The 20125-nt window shown below is 42.9% G+C and overlaps 1 protein-coding gene across 6 annotated transcripts in view; it reads left to right on the forward strand.

Annotated features, from left to right (window-relative positions):
* The window catches only part of OSMR (oncostatin M receptor), a 56090-nt gene extending 37348 nt beyond the window's left edge, over nt 1-18742 (forward strand). For 4 of the 6 annotated variants that reach the window (XM_007192172.2, XM_007192173.3, XM_007192175.2 and 1 more), the window contains 11 exons: nt 595-737; nt 1038-1191; nt 3985-4061; nt 5144-5366; nt 8077-8256; nt 9306-9410; nt 10883-11059; nt 11698-11865; nt 15117-15198; nt 16136-16208; nt 16539-18742. In XM_007192172.2, the coding sequence (XP_007192234.2) occupies nt 595-737; nt 1038-1191; nt 3985-4061; nt 5144-5366; nt 8077-8256; nt 9306-9410; nt 10883-11059; nt 11698-11865; nt 15117-15198; nt 16136-16208; nt 16539-17114 (1958 nt within the window). In that variant the 3' untranslated portion in view covers nt 17115-18742. Of the gene's footprint in view, nt 1-594; nt 738-1037; nt 1192-3984; nt 4062-5143; nt 5367-8076; nt 8257-9305; nt 9411-10548; nt 10676-10882; nt 11060-11697; nt 11866-15116; nt 15199-16135; nt 16209-16538 lie in introns of those variants that run through there. The other 2 variants (XM_028169041.2, XR_009007188.1) reach the window with 2 other exon arrangements.
* Nucleotides 18743-20125: the final 1383 nt, after the last annotated feature.

The following is a 20125-nucleotide window of genomic DNA, read 5'->3' on the forward strand; positions in this document are numbered from 1 at the left end:
TACCCTGCATTGGCAGGCGGATTCTTAACCACTACACCACCAGGGAAGTCCCTGGATGCATTTACTTTTACCTCATGGATCTGTTTTAAACTCTGTATCTAATTGTAGCATTCCAAGGGAGTCATCTTGAGGCATGGGTCATCTCAAAGTTGACATCTGCTGATTGTCTTTTTCCTCGAAAATTGGTGACATTTTCTCTCTTTTGGTTTTGTTTTGTATGTCTAATAATTTTGGATTGTATCCTTGACATTGTTAATGTTACTTTGGTTAGACTCTGGGTTCTGTTATATTCTCTTTGATGGGCCACTTCTCCAAGTTTTGACTCCCCTCTACATTCTTGCCTGCTTTTGTTTAATTTTAAGAGTCCTCAGTTTCTTTTTATATTTGTTCAGAGTTTCTAATATAATCAGTGAGAGAAAAGGCTATACTTGGCTTACTCCATCTTGGCTGCAAGTCTGGTTTTGTTTGCCATTTTCTCAGAAATAAACAAAAATGCTTATTGAACAAATCAATGTAAAAATGAACTGCCTAGTTACCAGTCTTTTTGGATCTGTGCTTGAATTTTTTTCATTTTTTCTTTTTTTTTCTTTGCAGTTCATCCAATGACTCCCTATAACTTATTCCCTAAAAATGTTGGTGCCACAAATGCCACCATGACCTGGAAGGTACACTCCATTGGAAACAATTCCACACTTTTGTGTCAGCTTGAACTCCTTGCTGAAGGAAAAGTGATACAAGTAAGTGTTTAACTTTCTATTTTCAAAAATTTCTTTGTGTCTAAACAGAGAGACTGGTGAGTGAAATCTCTTTAAACTCTTATTTCTATGTGTGTTCAAATGATATGGGTCATCTGTTTAAAAGGTCCAGGAAATTAATCATAAACTTTTAGAGTTTAGAGATTTTTTTTTCTCAAAGAACTAGTCTTGCTACAAATCAGGTCTTACTCTGTGTGTGATTTGGCTTTGCAATGAAGTATGCTCACCAATACTTCTGTCTTCTTCTCCCCCCGACCTTTTTTTTTTTTTTTTTTAATTAAGCAACACAATGTTTCCATCAAGGTGAATGGTGAGTACCTCTTAAGTGAACTGGAGCCTGACACAGAATATGTGGCCCGAGTACGCTGTGCTTATACCAACCACTTCTGGAAATGGAGTGAATTGATTAGTCAGAAATTCAACACAGCTGAAGCTGGTACGTTCGGCTCCCTGACGTCCCAAGGATCTAAACTGACTGACAGGAGATGGGTGGGCTTCCCTGAGAACTTTTGTTTGTACCAAAAACTCAGGGGAAAGTATAACAACAGAGGCTTGGTACCATCTTTAAAAAAAAAAACAACAAAAAACTAAATTAAATGCCTAATGAAATGTGAGTGGGAAGATAGCTACCTCAGACATTTGCCATCTGAGTTATTTCTACTGAACATTTTCTCTCTGATCTTCAATTTGCCAAAATGGTTTCTAAGCTAAAGGTATTGCTGGATTCCCATTGGATCTGGGGCTATGTAAATGAGTATAAACTTTTAATTCAGGACTGGGGACAAACAGTAGCGTTTGTGCTGAGGAAAGCTCCGATCTCATACTAAACAGCCTCGGGCTGTGTTTGGAAATGCAATGGTATTTGGAAACTTAGTCATCATTGTTCAGTCGTTCATTCCCGTGACAACAAACTGGGAGCCGCCTTATCATGCTCTCAGGGGTCGTTTCCTCAATAATGACTGAACAGAGACTTTTTCCCCCAAATAACTATGTCTTAGACCTCCGATAAACCTCAGGAGATGAGATGGCCCAGCCTTGCTTTCACCTCCTTCCAATCCCAGATGAGAAAGTCTTACTGTTGCCCAGTTTACACATGAAACAACTTGGGCCCCTGAACTGGGGAGACGTGCCTGGTTTGCAGAGTGAATGAAGGGCAGAGACGTGACAGCAGTAACCAGGGCAGTTGCCGTTGATCTAGTGTTTAGTATGTGCCAGACACAGCTCCAAGGGCTTGCAATGTTTCCCCCTCAAATCCTCCCACCATGCAGTAGGTCCTGTTATTATCCGCACTTGACAGATGAGGCCGTGGAGGCACAGAGAGGATGAGGAGTTTGACTGGCCCCGCTAGCAAGGGACTGGGCTGTGACGGCAGCTCAGGCCCAGGCTGGCTGACTCCAGAGCTCCACCCTGACCTGACCCAGACCGGCGTCTGCATGGCCTGTCTCTCGGGGGTGTCATTACAGCCTGGAGATCCTGTTGATTCAAGTCCTGGCTATTTTGCTGCCTAAGGAAGGATCATATACATTTATTTTACTCCATCTTATTATTTGTGTTTGTAAGCTGGTGAGTTCTTTCTGTTTCAGCCTGGGGGGAACATTTTAAAGCAGTGACTCTGATTGGCGGGCTGGCGAGGGCAGTGCATGAAAACCCACACCCAGGGCTGGTCACCAGAGGTGCTCAGCAGGCCTTCTCCCCTTGTCAGCCCCACCCCCCGCTCCCCTCCAAGACTCCAGTCATTTTTCGTAGGGGTGTAGTTCCCCTCCAGAGCCCTGTTCCTGATGGTAATTTGGTTTATTCCTCAGTTGTGTTTCATTAAAGAATTTTTACTTTATTAATACTGCATTGCTTTGGGATTTTTTTTGCAAATTTATTCCAACATTATACCTAAAATTTAGTGCAAAGAAAAATAACAGAAAGATGGCATTTTTAGTAAATAGTTTCTTTTAGATTATAGTATCATAAACCTGAAAAATACTTAACTTTGTTTTTGATGATGACAAGAAAATGAGATGAATCTGCTGATGGTGAATCCATAGATTTTTTTTTCACCTTGGATAACGCTTTGCTTAATGCTGGCAAAGTCAATGTTTATGCGTATTATAATCCTACTTAAGCAGAATCATGGTGAGCAGAGCTAAATGACACCATGGGAGAAATTATATTGACCTAAAGATGGAGCACCATCAACTGTGCTGCAGTTCTCTTTTCTTGCAAGTAGTCACGTACAAACCAGCTGAAGATTCTGCATTGAGCTTGGGGTCTCTCATTGAGTATTTCAGTACGTTTTTGATATAATATTGGCTTCTCCGACGGCTTGTTGAGAAAATTGAAATCTGCCTCTAATAGATTTTTAAAATATATGGTCACCTTTATGTTGAGTAGAAAGTGTCAGCAACTAAGGGGGAAAAAAAAGGACTTTCTTAAATTTCAGTTATTGGGGACTGTAAACTATATTTTTATGAAACAGAGAACTAAATTTGTATGTGTTATGTTACAAAACAATGCTTCTTGCACAGAGATGTGTTGAAGCAAATCATAAATCACTGGTCCTACAGTTTACTGGCAAGAAAGACAAGGAAGCAAGCTCTCCTAGAACGGAGTGGGGAGAGGCATGCCAGGGGGAGGCGTGCAGCCAGTGCACTGAGGGTCCACACGCAGGCAGCTGGCCCAGGCCAGGAACTTGGCGGGTGGGCGTGCATGGGGAGGAGGGTGACAAGGAAGGGGTCCCAGGCTCTGACTCCAGTGACAGGCCAGCCTGTGTGCACTTAGGAACTCGGGGAAGAGTGCAGCCTTCCCCTGGGGCTCTCCACTTGAGTGTGTCCATCGCAACCTTCGCAAGTGGGGCAAGGAAATAGCAACAGTCTGCTGCTCCTAGAAATTCCAAGTATGGGAAATTTACCTAACTAACCTCCTAGAATTGGACTGGCAAAGGATTCCAAAATTCCTTGGTGGCTTCCAGAAGCTCTGAGGCTTGAGTTCACAAAGGCCCCATGTGATGTCCCATTCAGATGTAGCAGCCCTTTCGTAAAGCACCTACTGTGTGCCCCTAGTGAGGCGAGACCAGTATGGCCGCGGCCAAGTGGGTAGAAGTCACAGAGAGTGAAAAAGCGAGAAGCAGGCTCAGGCAGGACAGGCCGTGGTCACTTGTGTTGACGAAACTAGAGAAAGGTTGAATGTATTGTTGTACATGCATATTGTGACCCTAGAGCTTTTCTTTGGTTAATTTCAGCTCCCTCAGAGGCTCCCGATGTCTGGAGAAACATGAAGATGGTGTCGGGACATCCTACTGTGAGTTTATTCTGGAAGGTGAGATGCAGACGTTCAAAGAGACAGATTTTTGCTTGGCAGTTATCTTTCACTGAAACTAGACATTGGTGCAGTCTTCTGATTGGGAGGGCTCTTAACATGAATCCAGTAGAATTTGTTACCCAGTGGAGGAATACCCGCTCCATCCACATCCATGTCCCCAACGCTGGACCAGTAACTCCTTCCTCAGCAGCCTCTTGCACCCGTGGCCAATTCTGATTGTTAGAACTGCATCTCCTAACTTCTCCTCAGGCCTGCCCCTAACATCTGCAGGGCCCAGTTCATGAGTATAAGTGGAGAAATATATACCGTAATTAAAAGGTATGAATATTTAAATATTCAGAGTACTTATATTTAAAAGTTATAAGTCAAGCTAAAAAACTGCAATATAAAATTAATCTTGTCCTTCTATCTTAACTGACATGCCTTCATGACAACATGGAAGCCCTGGTTTGCGTTGAGAACTCTCGGATCCCTCAGTGTTTGATGCTAAAGCATGGCCATGCTGAGGGAGCTGGCCCCCGCCACAGGCCACCCCACTCTTCTTCCCATCTCCACTCCGGTCCTCCCCACCAGGGAGGACCCCCATGCACACACATGTGGACGTGCCAGTCTGTACATCCAGGTTTTGTCCACACCCCAAGCCAACAGTTGCCCCAGTCCAATCTCAGGTCTGGGGGTGCACACACCAGGGGCACTGTCTGTCCTCGGGAAGGTAGGCCGGAGGTTCAGGCCCCTCCCGTCTGGGTCTACTCCTGTCTTTCCCACTCCTACTCACTGAGTGTGTTTTAATCCAGGCTAAAGAGTCCCCCTTTCCTGACTTGGTCACTCCTCTCTGGACACAATATGCTCTTGAGCTCTCCCCCAAATGATCCTATTCTCTGCTCAATTTTAGTTAGAATGGAATGTCTGATTTCAAGCTTGGTTTAGAAGGTTATTTTCTCTCTTAAGCTGTTTTAATTTGCCCGGTGTGTGTGTGTGTGTGTGTGTGCAATCAAGGGACAGAAAAGATGAAAAAGAAATTAAGCAAACTCTTTTCAGAGGAAAGCCCATTTTGAAATGATTGTCAATATTTTTTTCAGCCACTATCGAAAGTGCATGCCAACGGGAAGATCCTATTCTATAATGTAATTGTAGAAAATCTAGACAAGCCATCCAGGTTAGAGGTCCTCTCAATCCCTGCTCCCACCAGAAGCACAGAACTAACCCTCGATCAGTGTTCTTACCAAATCCATGTCACGGCTCACAACAGTGTGGGCCCTTCTCCTGCTTCCGTAATTGTCATTTCTGGAGACCCTGGAAACGGTGAGTGTTTTTGGTTTTGTTTTTCTTCTCTAGAAAAATGTTGATGGTGTTATTAGGCAGAGATGGATAAATTAGAAAGACAGTAATTTGGGGAGACAAAAGATCTAGCTGCCAAACACTGTCCGTCATTTTCTTTGGGTTCAGGCATGTCAGCGGGTTTCTGGCGCAGTCCTCCTTTGTGTGGGAAGAAGATTTCAGCCATAGCTCAGGGATTCTTCCGCCAACTTGGGAAATTGTCTCAAATTTATTCAAATAAATGCAACACCAACAAACAGTCCCAACTGAGTGTTAGAGCTGGTATGAAAGCGCTTTGTGGCTTATGATATATGAGGTGCGTTTATTATATGGCAGAATATTTTGTCCGTCTTGGCCACCTATAAAGAGCCCATGAACATTTCTGGACATCATGAGGAGAGCTAGCGTCATCTTTCGAGAAGGGCTTTGCCAAAGCTGTGGAATAAAATGGTGATAACTGGCTAAACCCTTAGCCTATGAGAGACCAAACAAGGTGGAAATGACCTTACATGTACAATTAATCATGGTGTACATTTCCTTCTTGGGAGAGCTGTGAAAAGAGGTTGGCTGCACTAATCCCCCCCCCCCCACCCAGCAGTACACACTCTGAGACACTGCACACTTGGACATGACCCAACAGACATCCTAAGGTCATTCATGAACCTTGCAAGAATGTCACCCTTCAGTTACTGCTATAAAAATTTTCAGACCCTGCTTGTAGGGTTATGTCACATTGCTTTATACCTATCGTTCAAATTAGGCTTACATTTAGGTTAAGTGGGCTAGATTAGAGGGTGTTATTATTTTGTTTTATTTATTTTGTTTAAGAACTATCCAGTGTGTTAAGAAAAAGAAATCGGGATTGTGCCACAGGAGAAAAACTAAGGAGTTACTTAACATAATCTTTGCTTGTCAAGAACTGTATTAGAGAAGGAAGTGAATAGTTGTATTCTGTCTTTATTAGGGCCAGAACGGGAAAGGTGGGCATTTCATTCACCCTGGGGGAGTTGATAGATTAAAAAAAACACTGCCTCCAATGAGGCTCAGCTCAAACAACTCTGCTAAACACTATTATCTGTTTGGGGTCATCCCTATCTGTGGGTTCCTACCATACCTTCCTTCCCCATGCCCTGCCTTTAGAACCCATTCCTTCCCCTTGTGAGGCCCTATCCAGCTTCCCTGATGTGGTCCACATTCTTAAGTCTCTAGAGTGGATAAAGGCACTGATGTGCTATGAGACAGACCAAGGAGATTTAGCCAATTCATACTAGAGTGTGAATGACTGAAGGAAAAAAAAATAGATTCCCTTTCTCTTTCCCTCTACCTCCACTCCTCAAAACATATTTGCAATTTTAAAGAAGCAGCTTAGTAAGAGTCATGCTTCTAAGTTGGGGTGAAATTTTAGTCAGTGTGAATAAGTGAAGCAGAAAATGTCGGTTTTAATATGAAAGAGATTTGTCTCTCTGATGAAGGAAGACAGAGAAGCCATGTGGGTAAGATAGGCACAGGCCTTCTTGGGGAACCTCTCGCCTCATACCTGGGGCTGCACGTTCCTTTCGGTCTTCCCAGCTGGGTGATAATTTGGTGCCCTAGAAAATGTAATAGCACCCTGCTTTCGCATCAGTGTTCAGCTGTAATTAGAATTGCCAGATAAAATAAAAGATGCCCAGTTAAATATGAACTGCAGAGAAGCAACAAGTACATTTTGGTGTTAAGTCTGTCCCGTGTAACATTTGCTCCACGCTGGCTGCCTGTCTGAACAGCTGCTTGCAGGTCCACCCCGTGATCAGAGTCTGCTTTCGCTCGAGTGACCACCAGGGACCACTGCCCTCTGAACAGCGGCAGGCTGTGGAGTCAGCCTCGGAAATAGGAGAAATTCTCATCCCTCAATATCTAGGCTGACCCGCTTGAAATCAGTAGAACTGTAGTCCATTGAGACCATATCACCTTTTTTCCAATTGTCAGACCTTAGGAAAACTACCCTGGTGCATAAAATACATTGAGGTGGTATCCTAGGTCATAAGTAGTGTGCACATCCGTTCATAGTCTGGCTTAGTACATACCTGAATTGTTCTTTCCTTTTTTCTCCACACTCACCTCAGTTTCTGCCCCTAACATCTAGGAGACAGTAGTTAGTTCAGGGGCAGCCAGCATTATGTGGGACAATTAAGCCAAATTATTCATTCATTCAACAGATGATTTTTGAAAGCAGATCAAGTACCAGACAGAGTTCTAGGTCAAGGGTCAACAACTTTTTCAGTAAAGGGGCAGAGAGTAAATATTTTAGGCATTGTAGGCCAGACAGTCTCCAATCTATATTCTGTATTCTTTGTTTTTAAAAACTCTTTAAAAATCTTAAAACCAGTCATAGCTTAAGGGTCATATAAAAACCAGCTTCCGAGGCTGGATTTGTCCTGCTGGCGGTGGTTTGCTGGTCCCTGTTTTAGGGGCTGACGTCCCTTTGGGTCTCAGAAGATGAGGACAAGGGGCATCTGAAGGGCAGGTGTGAATAATTGTTGGGAGTGAGAGGCAGGAAAACATCCCTCCTGCCCTAACCCAAGCCCCGTAGCAATTGCAGAGGTAGGGCTCTTACCTGCTAGATACACTGCATGTTCAAGTTTATTTTCTTCTTTAGATATTTTTGCAAAATGTACGATTAATTAAATCTGAAGCATTGCCCTCTTTGTATGTACAGAAGAGGTTGAAAGCGGAAGAGTTAACGGCACAGAGGACGGATTTTCTGTGTCTTGGAAACCCCAATCCGGAGATGCCACAGGCTACGTTGTGGAGTGGTGTGATGGTCCCCAGGACCTGCCCTGTGCTCTCCAGTGGAAAAACCTAGGCCCCAATACCACAAGCACAGTCATTAGCTCAGGTAAGAAGAACCTTCTGTATTACCACGCTGCTCCATTCACCTGGCAGCAACTTCAACAGGGATTTCTGGATCATCTCAGATACTTTGTGCTCAACTGATAACTACAAATCCAGCGTGGGTCTTGGAGTTCAAATTTTGCAGTGATGTGGTCTCAGTTTTGACCTTTATATCTACTTTTACAGAGACTATCTGGACCGAAGGCTGGAATAGGTGTTCATGAGGTTCATGAATTTGTTCAGCAGTGAGTCAGCAGTCTCAAATGAATGGCAGAGGGACATTATAACAGCTGTCCTGAGAGCTTTTACAAAAGCAAAGAAGTGTGTGGATTTGGGAGACATAGGAGTAGAATTGATGGGAGTCGATTATCAACTCCTTCAGTTTCAGTGGAACATACAGAACTGGGTCTCTTTCCTCCCACACTGGATTTGTCATTTCGAGATTACTAGTGTAGCAGTTAAAGGAGCCTAGTTTGTGGCCTGATTGGGGGGGTTGCTGGCGCCATCTGCTGGGCTCAAGATAAAGTTGTGGGAATTGTCCGGGTCCAGAGGGTGATTGATGGGACTCCAGGAGGGCATTCAGTGGCTGGTGGGGAGTGAGGAGGCGAGTCTTCCCTTGGCTTGAGCAGTGTCAGTGGCATGGTTCAGTGGTGTGGGGTGAGGGGAAAGTGAGGTACTGGAAGCAAATCTTCCAGACGCTTGCCCTTCGTGGGCAGAGAGAAGGCCAGTCTCTGGCAGGGGATTTGGAGTCAAAGGAGAGTTTTACATGGTTTTCTGTGTCTGGTTGAATTCTGCGCCCAGTTGCATGCACGTGGATAAGGGCATGTTTGCGAGCTCTTGATCAAGAGGATGATGTAGAGGACAGTCGCCCAGACTTCGTCGGAAATGCTGGAGGATTCAGGGGAAGGAAGGAAGATGGTGGAGATGAAGGGCAGAAACCCCGAGGAGGAAATTCTTAAGGGGACACAAATTCATTTTTCATTCTTCTTCTTTTCAGAAGTAAAGAGAATGGCATCCTGTGTTACTGAAAATCTGATGACTTTTCTTCTCTAGGTGCTTTTAGACCAGGGGTTCGATACAACTTCAGAATTTATGAAATTTCTGCAAAAAGGATGGCTCATTTATTAGAGAAAAAAGCAGGATACTTGGAGGAACTGGGTAAGTTTAAAGCATTTAATGTGTCCATTGTTCAGAACGATCCAGAAACTCTTCACTTTGGGTTTAGGAAGATTACAGCACCTTTCCTAATTTTCAGTGTCCTGTTTATTCTGGCAATGGGGTTTTTTTTAAAGTTATTTTTTTAATCACACAAATATAAAACATTTTCATTAAAGACAATTCATAAGATATTATGCAAAAGAAGACAAAATCATTGCTAATTTTACCACCCAAGGGCAAATATCGAGTTAATATTTTATGTGTATCCTTTCTCAGTACAGATATACACTTTTAAATAAAAATGGGATCTTTTTTATTACTACTCTATGCAGTTTTGTAAAGTGCTTTTTGACTCATGTCACTAAGTAATATTTAACTGTATCATTTTTTAGTACTGCAAAGTGCCTCATGGTTTGCATATGTCAAATCACCTGTCGTTGGACTTTTAGGATGATTACAAAAATATTTCTCAATTAAAAACTATAAAATTCACCTTCAGTTATCTTGCAGTCTCAAATACTCAATCTCTCTCTCCTTTCTTGGCCAAATCTCTTATGCCCTGTCTGACTCACCATCATTTTAGCTGAATCTTTGTCCATTGCTCTGATAATGGTTTTTCAACAAAGTCCCGGAAGTAGAATACTCGAGCCAAAAGGTTTGAACTTCTTAAATACAATTTTACAGTTTTTAAGACTTTTGGAAGATATTGTAAAATCGCTTCCCCCCCAGAAATTGTACCATGATCCCACCAGCAGTGTGGGGGAGTTTTGATCCTCCCATGTGGTTGCTAATTTACCTTCTCGGCATCCAGGGTCTCACACCCACTGGAAGCTGGGCAGCTGTGTCCTTGATTGCCTCTCACCAATCAGACCAGCTCTTGGGGTTCTCTGTTGGGTGGGAGCTGCCCCAGACAGGCAGGAGGGGTGTGTTGTGTGTTTTGGCGGACATAGGCCAGGTGTGCACCAGCATATGTGCTGAAACAAGCTCTCAGGGAAGCCTCAGAATAAATGCTTTCTGATTCTCCCTGTGACACTTGGACAATTGTGCATTGCTACCACCTGGGAACTAGAGTTCTTCAAAGTTGCCCATACCTCTTCAAACATAACCCTTCCTCCTCCTCCCTTCCTCCCTACTTCAGTTCATCCTCCCAAACACTGTTGAGAATTCAGACTCAGAATGAAGTCTAGGAAAGCCTTTCTTTTTTGCTGTGTGACCTTGCCAAGATACTGAATCTCTCTGGGCATCCATTTCTACATCTGAGAGAGGTAAGGCTTGAACAAGATGATTGCTCAACTCCTTCCCAGCTCTCACGAACTAAGTCAGGGCTTACATCCTCTAGAGAAAAAGATGACACTCCTTCACTTGGCACACACGCCTACAGAGTGGGCCGTGGTTCTGCTTTCAGTTTACACCAGTGCGCTGAGACTCTTTCCAAATCGTAAGTCTTACATTATCCCAACTTCCTTTCCTAGCTCCTTCAGACAACCCTCAAGTGGTCATGAGTAACTTGACCTCCCACTCCTTCACTCTGAGTTGGAAGGATTATTCCACTGAATCCCAACCTGGCTTTATACAAGGATACCATGTCTACCTGAAACCCAAGGCGGGGGAGCAGTGCCCCCCGGCATTTGAAAAGACAGTTCTTCCAGGTGACATTTTTTTTTTTTTTTTTTTTTTTTTTTTTGTCTGTTTACCGTTTCAAGGTCTCATTATTTGAAATCATTGGAAAGGCTGCCGGCTGTCTCTGACTGTGGCCAGGCTGAATTCTGTGCTCACATGCTTTTATGACGGAATGGTGTTCTTAAACAAATTAGTAGGGTGGACAAGACGATGGGGGCCAGGATTTTAACTTACTTAAAAACAGTGTGGCCCAGTATTTTTAGAAGCACCTGAAATACCCTCAGCTCCTTAAGAAAACCTACCACTTAGGAAACGTTCTTGCTAACCTCATTTTCTTTTTTTCTTTGACTTCATGAAAGTTTATTAAAATGTATATCTAAGTAGCTCTGGCAGGCTCTTACTCTCTCTCTGGCAGGTTTGAGTGCTTCCCCTGGATCAGGAACATCCCTTGTTTAGTGGGGTGCTTGCTTTGCTTGCCATCTCCCGAATATTTTACCAGTGTCCCCAGTGTGATGAAATTATGATTTCATTTTTGGTTGGTTTAGAAATGTTGGCAGTGCCAAGTCAACAAGAGTATTAGTGCCCCACTGTCTCACAAGATCTTTATCACGCTCTTAATAGTTTTTTTCTTCCTGGAAAAAAAATTTTTTTTTTTTTAACCCCACAGAGGATTCACTATGTTGCAAACACACAATTGACAACCCAGAACAAAAGACATTTGTTGTGGAAAACCTACAGCCGGAATCCGTCTATGAGTTTTTCGTCACTGCTTACACAAGTGTTGGCGAGGGTCCGCTGGATGCGTTCACAAAGATCACAACTCTGGATGAATACTGTGAGTTTATCCAAATCAAAACTCTTAGCAGTTCCTGGGAAACTGACAAATGACACACACATGGCCATGGGTTTTGTCTAGATCCGGAATTTTTAAACCTTTCTTCTCTGTCTTTCTTTCTGTGTCTGTCTCTTTCTTTCTCTAGATGAAACTCACCAAAAAAAAAAAAAAGGAAATGTTACACAGAATCCCACTACATAAAATAGATAAGAGTGAAGCTAATCCAACTGATCTATGACCTGGAACCTTCCTCTTGCAGCTCTCTGGCCCCTGAGGCACTTCTCTGGAACTCAGTCCCAGAATAGTTTGAAAATCACTGATGGCGTATTTTAGTGTTGACTTGGGAAGAGCCTTATGAGTTCTGTCTGGAGAGGGGTGGGGATGTTTTTCTCAGCAGAACTGCTCTCTGCAGCCAGCCTTCTGGCTGGTTTCTCTCAGTGGCAAATTACCGGCTTCCTGACCTTGCCTCTCTGGGGGTACTAGAAGGTGCGGTGGGGCGAGCAGTGTTGGTTCACGAACCCGGTGTTTGCAGATTTGATGGAGAAAGGGTGAGATAAAGAGAGCCATCCTTTCAAAATGCATTTGGCTTGAAAGATGGAGAAAGAAGAGGAAGGGAGAAGAATGGCAGGTTACTGGTAAATAAGATTCTGCCGGTTAAATCCTGCCCTCCAACAAAGAGGAAGGTGGTGGGAGAAAACAGATACTGACGGAGGAAGCGGGGAAAGTAGGTAGCAGATAGGGCATCATAGGAGGTCCACGCTGGAAAGGACCTCTCAAGATACTCCTCCATGAAAAACAAATAGGCTAAAACATCTGCCTGAGTTGCCAAGTGGTGGAAGGTGGGGCTCTGGGGATGGGGTGGGCTCGTCAGGTAGAACCACTGGCCTTGGCTGCGTGACTGGTGATGAGGATGCCCGTGACCACAGTGGCAGGTTGGGGCTGAAACATGGCCCCAGGTCTCTAAGCCAAAGGCCAGAACTCTCATAGTCAGGTTAAGATTTCAGTCAACAACTCACATTACTTGAGCATGCTTGCCATTTTAGAGTTAATTTTAAATTTATTTTCAGGCTATTTTTCTTCCAGCTTCAGTATTTACTTGGCTGGTGGAGGTGTGTGCATGAGTATGTGTAAAAGACACACACACACACACACATATAATACATATGATTATCTTTATCTCAAGTATATTTTCTAGATTTCATTTATTTCCCTTACTCATGAGAAACCTCCTTAGCCTTGGCTGTGACTCAATTATATTGATTATTATGAAAAAGTAAACTAAATTGCTGCATAATTGCAGCAGTGAGAATGACAGTCCACAGTTACAAAAATAGTATGGACGACTCACAAATGCAATGGTGAGTGACAGAAGCTGGGCCCCGCTCTTGCTGCACAATTCCGCGCGTAGAGTATAGACAGAGGCAAATGCTGTTTATGTGGCTGAAAGGCAGGATAGGGGTTACCCTGGGAGGGGAAGATGCCTGGATGGGGACACTGGGGGACTCTCGGGGGAGCTGGTAACGTTCTTTTTCTTGATCTGGGTACTGGTTACGTGGGTATGTTCAGTTTGTGAAAACTCATTGAGCTGTACACTTAGGAGCACTTTTCTGTATGCACATATTATACTTCAACAGAAAGTTTAGCAAAGCCTGTCTGAAGTTTGGACACTACTATGGGTAGCTCCCCAGGCTTCTTCTCAGATACATTACAAATTCGTAATTTAACCAAATTTTAAAACCAATTGTAGTCATAACAAGTACTGCTCTTGAGAGCAAGGTATTCTTTTTTTTAAAAAAAAAGCATTCGTGTACTGATTTATTTACTTTTATTTATTTATTTTTGACTGTGTTAGGTCTTCGTTGCTGCATGCAGGCTTTCTCTAGTTGTGGCGAGTGGGGGCTACTCTTCACTGCAGTGCGCGGGCCTCTCATTGCAGTAGCTTCTCTCGTTGCGGAACACGGGCTCTAGGTGCACAGGCTTCAGTAGTTGTGGCACATGGGCTCTAGAGTGCAGGCTCAGTAGCTGTGGCGCATGGGCTTAGTTGCTCCGTGGCATGTGGGATCTTCCCAGACTCGAATCCGTGTCCCCTGCATTGGCAGGTGGATTCTTAACCACTGTGCCACCAGGGAAGTCTGAGAGCAAGGTGTTCTTTAGTGGTGTCAGGAGGAGTTTCTTTCGCCTTACCTGGTGTCAGGGATAATTTTAGGCCAGTTGTCGAGGTGCTTTCTCTGCCACCCTCTTACCTTCCCATGTCCTTTTCTCCAGAGCCCTGTGCTTCCTCAGAGCCCTGGGTTGGGCCTGCCCTCCCTGACAAAACTCCAGCGTTATCCACCAGCACCACAAGTCAGGCCCCATTCCTGCAGGATGGCTGGCGAGGGGGATGAGGAGGGCAGGGAGGCAAAGGGATTGAACAGAAATATATGTACATGTGAATGACTGTCAGCCTCCAAAGCCCTTCGTGCGATTTGCTTTTATAAAAGAGGATGTTTACCAACCCAGCTGAACTATTCTTCGGTGGATTTGCAAGCAGTGAGACCAGGAAGATGGGCATTTATGAAAATGAAGTACAGGTTGACATATCTGAGAAATAAAAATAGAATAATTATCCCAGGTGATGACTTAGGTAATTTTCTCAGAGCCTAACTAGAAGGGGTGCATTCGTCAATTTTTGACGTGTAATAAAATACCTCAAAATCTCAATGGCATACAAAACCAAATCTCTCTTTTGATGCTTCTGGCTTGGCTGATGTAGGCTGGGCCAGGTGGGACTCCAAACTTCAGGTAGGTTTGTTCCTTGTAGCTTCACCCTGAGGCTTAGGCTGAAGGGACAGTGGCTCTGAGGGACCAACTCTTCTCAGAGTGGGTCACAGGAACACAAGAGAGCAAGCCAACTACAAGCACACTGAACGCAGCTACCAACCAGCATGACCACTACTCACCTCCCATTGGCCAAACCAAGTCACGTGGCTGAACCCCCAAGTCAAGGGTGTGGAGTATAATTCTCATACAGGGAGGGAGTAATGATCCAGTCTGTCAGGAGAGGTAATGAGTTTGAGTCACAAGTGTTGAGGGCAAATGTTTCCCTGTGTTGGCTGGTTGGTCTCACTGCCCTGCCCCCCAGCAGTCAGACAGAACTCATATTGAATCTTGCACAAATAGAGTTTTGAGGAATAAAAGACATGTAAAACTTATTTTTATTCCTTTGAGGGAAAAGCAGTCATTAAAAATATCCCTTTCTTTTTCCTCTCCAGCCCATATACTGATACGCATCATCCTGCCCATGATTTTCTGCGTTTTGATCGTCATGATAATTTGCTACTTAAAACATCAGTGGTAAGTGTGCGGGGAAGGTTTTATCCAAGAAGGAGTCAAAGAAAAATCTAGAAAGGAGATAGAAGTCACACTTGATAATATGAGGAAAAGTGCTGAAAAGGAAAGAACAAAGGAGGATTTGGTGGAAATATGGTAAGTTTTAAACAATCTTGTTTATCAATAGATAAGCAATAAATCAATACATAAGGAAACCAGACTTCCCTGATGGCGCAGTGGTTAAGAATCCACCTGCCAATGCAGGGGACGCGGGTTCGAGCCCTGGTCCGGGAAGATCCCACATGCCGTGGAGCAACTAAGCCCACATGCCACAACTACTGAGCCTGCGCTCTAGAGCCCGTAAGCCACAACTACTGAGCCTGCGTGCCACAACTACTGAAGCCTGCATGCCCTAGAGCCCACGTGCCGCAACTACTGAAGCCCTTGCACTCTAGGGCCCGCGTACCACAACTACTGAGCCTGCGTGCCACAACTACTGAAGCCCGCGCACCTAGAGCCCGTGCTCTGCAACAAGAGTTGACACTACAATGAGAAGCCCACGCACCTCAACTAGAGATAGCCCGCACACAGCAACGAAGACCCAACGCAGCCAAAAAAAATAATAATAAGGAAACCAACTATTTTTAAATGTTGCAAAATTTGTTCAATAGCAATAGCTAATATTTATATTTCACTTACCACGTACTTGGAAGTGTTCTAAGTGCTTTACATGTAACAATTCATTTAATGCTTCCAATACCACCATCACCACCGTAATGATCTCCATTGAACCAGTAAGGAAATTAAAGCATAGAAGGGTTAAAAAGCTTGCTTAAGGTTACAGTGTTAATGAGTGATTGATAGAGCACGGATTAGAGCCCAGGAATCTGACTCCAGGGTTCTCACTCTTAACCATTCCACTATATTGCAAAATTCAGTCTAATTTTCACTGTTTTTCTAGGCTGAAGGAGAAGTGTTATCCTGACATTCCAGACCCTTACAAGAGCAGTGTCCTGTCATTAATAAAATCCAAGGTAAATGCTGGGAAATTGTAATGGATACTCATATACTTGTTAAAGACCAACCCAGGGCTGGGGCTATAATAATCATACACTCCTAGACCTTCTCAGGAAGATGTCACAAAGCAAAAGCCTCTTCTGCTCCCATAGCCATGAAAGGGTTGAACGCAGCTTTGATTTCTTCTGTCAGGGGATATCTTTTGGTTTTCAACATCACCTCCAGTTAACTTGTGACCAGGATAAAACAAAAAAACACCTGAAGCTCTAAGTGCGTTTCACATACTTTATATACTGTGATACACACACACACACATTATCTTTGCACATTTTCTGTTTCTGTTCCAGGAGAATCCTCATCTAACAATAATGAATATCAATGACTGTGTTCCAGATGCTATTGAAGTTATAAACAAGCCGGAAGGGAGTAAGATACAGTTCTTAGGCACTAGGAAGTCACTCACAGAAACTGAATTTACTAAGCCTGCCTACATTTACCTCCTTCCGACAGAGAAGAACTACTCTGGCCCTGGACCTTGCATCTGTTTTGAGAACTTCACCTATAATCAGGCAGCTTCTGACTTTGCTTCTTGTGGACATTTCCCAGTAACCCCTCAAGCCCCACCACATCAGCTGGGACCATTGACTTCACCTGAAAATTTACTAAAGGCACTGGAACAAAACTATATGAATTCCCTGGGAGAAATCCCAGCCGGAGAAGCTAATTTGAATTATGTGTCCCAGTTGGCTTCATCCACCTCTGGAGACAAGGACAGCCTGCCAACAAACCCACCAGAGCCAGCACTCTGTTCAGAGTATAAAATGCAAATGGTCATACCCCTGGGTCTTGCCTCTGCTCCCCCAAGCGAGAATAGCAGCCTCTCCTCCACTACCCTTTTAGGTCAAGGTGAACACTACCGCTAAGCAGTGTACCCATTTCATATCCTTATGCTACACAGACCCTAGGAGAAGCATAGCCGGCACCGTTCCATCACCAGATACCTCGGGCTTAATCCCAGTGAGCTATCATCACCATTGTCAGGTCTGATTTATATAATCTTGCTAGGTTTTGAAGGTCAGAAGCTATGAAACTTAACATTCATCCTTGGAGCAGGCTCACCATAGAAATGGCAGGATCGTGGGAACAGGCTTACCTTGCTGCTGCGTGTTCCACGTTCACCTTTATAACAGCAGACTTGGCACTTGACATAGGGATAGACCCCATCCACTCAGTACTGGACAGGTCCTTGAAGTTCAGTTTTTAGTGACAAAGTATTTCCATTAAGTTTTACCCCACATTTAATATCTTGAAGAGTAAAGGAACTAGATTTCAGGCTTTAATAAAGGCTACAGAAGATTCGTTACTGGAGCATAAATTGTCAATGTTAATTTATTCTGGGTGTGTTTAATGAAGAAGTCACAGATATTTGAGACCAAAACAGATTTTAGACTTGCCTTGAAGTGATGATAATTTGTAGTTCATTGATGTAGTAAAATGAACTCTTCCTATTAGACCTTATCTAATAGGTAAGACATGCGAATGAATCGATGAGATCCCCACAATTGTCCGTTTAGTTTACCACGGTTAAAGAGTGGGACTGGCATGGAACCCCTGCCTCAGTGTCAAGATTATAGCACTCCTACTTAGTAGGCACGTCTTCTACCACAATTTTTGATGACTACCTCAGAACAGATAAAAGGAAAATGTCATTAATTCCATTTACATTTATGGTTCCTCTTTTTTTCAAGAACTCTGATACATAAATGACCTATTTTCAGTAAGCATCTTTTGGACTCTGCAGTAGGTTGTCTGGGTCAAGATAATGCCTTCAGTGTCTCCTTATATTTCTATTATGCTAATATAAAAAAGTGAAACCTCATTGTTGAACATCATTTAGATATAACTGCAAAAGGCTAAATGGAGTGGGAACTCCTGTAGTGGCTCATCAGCAGCTTTGTCTCTCTGAACCAATATATGCAAAGCATACACCTGGTACATAGCAGGTGTTCATTCATGCTAGAGTTCCTTTCTCTTCTCTGCCCGACAACCCTGAATGTTTACTTAGCACACTTCTAAACAAGCACAGTTAGGGGCTCCTTTTTCTTTCTTGTGGTGGAGATGACGCTGCCTGTGCTTCTGGTTCCGAAGGCCCTGTGCTGTACCATTCCACACTGTGAAGAATGAGAGAGAAGCCACAGCTGAAAGGAAGATGGCTGTCAACTGACCTAAATACACACAAACCCGGACGTCTGTTCAGGCTTTTCAACTTTTTCCTTCCATATAACTAAGCCTTTGGCTGAATAATGGGCTATGTACACCTAACATAGTACAAACGAGTATCCTGATTAAGAGTTTTGAGGAGACTCTGGGGCCAGTATTGTTATCACTTAGCCTCTTTGAGTTTGTCATGATGCAATTATAAAAGTACATAGAAACATCAATGACAGTGATGACTGATTTGTAAATAGTATCTTTCATAAAGATTTTCTTTAATAATCCACAAAACCTTGAAGTCATTTTTGTTGCAATAAACTTTAATTAAAATATTTCACCATTGCATTATTTTGTTTTTTCTACTTCAATGAAATGAAAATCTTAACAGTTATTATAGCCGATAAATAAGCTTACTAGAAATGTAAATTCCTGGGTACCAGTGCAAATCTCATAACCAGAATCTCTGTGGTCCAAGGCCTGGAATCCATATATTTCATAAGTTACCAGGCATTCAGATGCACACTCGACTTTGAGAATCATTGGTCTAAGTCAAATGAAGATGTCTTTCTGAAATATAACAACATACCAATAGGAAATGCTGGGCTATATAACTTTGTCCTTACAGTATCACTATGACTATAGTTTTGGCTGTAAACATTCCTCTCCCATCTTCATAAATAACCAAATAACTTAGTATTTGAAATCTATATGCCATTTAACAGCATCATTTTAAGAAGTGTTATTCAGAAACTTTGAAATTTGTATTCATGTGTCAGATTACGATTAAAAAAAAACCCAACTCATGGAGAATTTCAAATACATACAAACGGAGAAGAGTTTAACAAACCCTTATGTCCTATCATCAATCCAAACAGCCACTAAACCATGTTTGTTTTAGTCCATCTATACTCTTATTCAGTCTCCCTCCTGATATGATTTTGAAGCAAATCATGATTTCATCTGTAAATATTTGTTTCTCTAAATAGGCTTTACTTTTTCTAATATAGCCATAATACCTTTTAAAAAATCATACCTATCAAAAAATCAAACAACCCAATCAACAAATGGGTAGAAGATCTAAATAGACATTTCTTCAAAGAAGACATACAGATGGCCAAAAAGCACATGAAAAGATGCTCAACATTGCTAATTATCAGAGAAATGCAAATCAAAACTACAATGAGGTATCACCTCACACAGGTCAGAATGGCCATCATCAAAAAGTCTACAAACAATAAATGCTGGAGAGGGTGTGGAGAAAAGGGAACCCTCCTACACTATTGGTGGGAGTGTATATTGGTACAACCACTATGGAGAACAGAATGGAGCTTCCTTAAAAAACTATAAATAGAACTACCATATGACCCAGCAATCCCAATCTACTGGGCATATAGCCTGAGAAAACCATAATTCAAAAAGATACATGCACCTCCAATGTTCATTGCAGCACTATTTACAATAGCCAAGACATGGAAGCAACCTAAATGTCCATCAACAAAGGAATGGATAAAGAAGATGTAGTACATATATACAATGGACTGTTAGCCATAAAAAAGAACGAAATAATGCCATTTGTAGCAACATGGATGGATCTAGAGGTTATCATACTAAGTGAAGTAAGTCAGAGAAAGACAAACATGATATCACTTATATGTGGAATCTAAAAAAAGCTGATATAAATGAATTTATTTACAAAACAGAAACAGGCTCACAGACTTCA

The sequence above is a fragment of the Balaenoptera acutorostrata genome, chromosome 2, assembly GCF_949987535.1.
Source record: "Balaenoptera acutorostrata chromosome 2, mBalAcu1.1, whole genome shotgun sequence".
In the NCBI taxonomy this organism is placed as follows: domain Eukaryota; kingdom Metazoa; phylum Chordata; class Mammalia; order Artiodactyla; family Balaenopteridae; genus Balaenoptera; species Balaenoptera acutorostrata.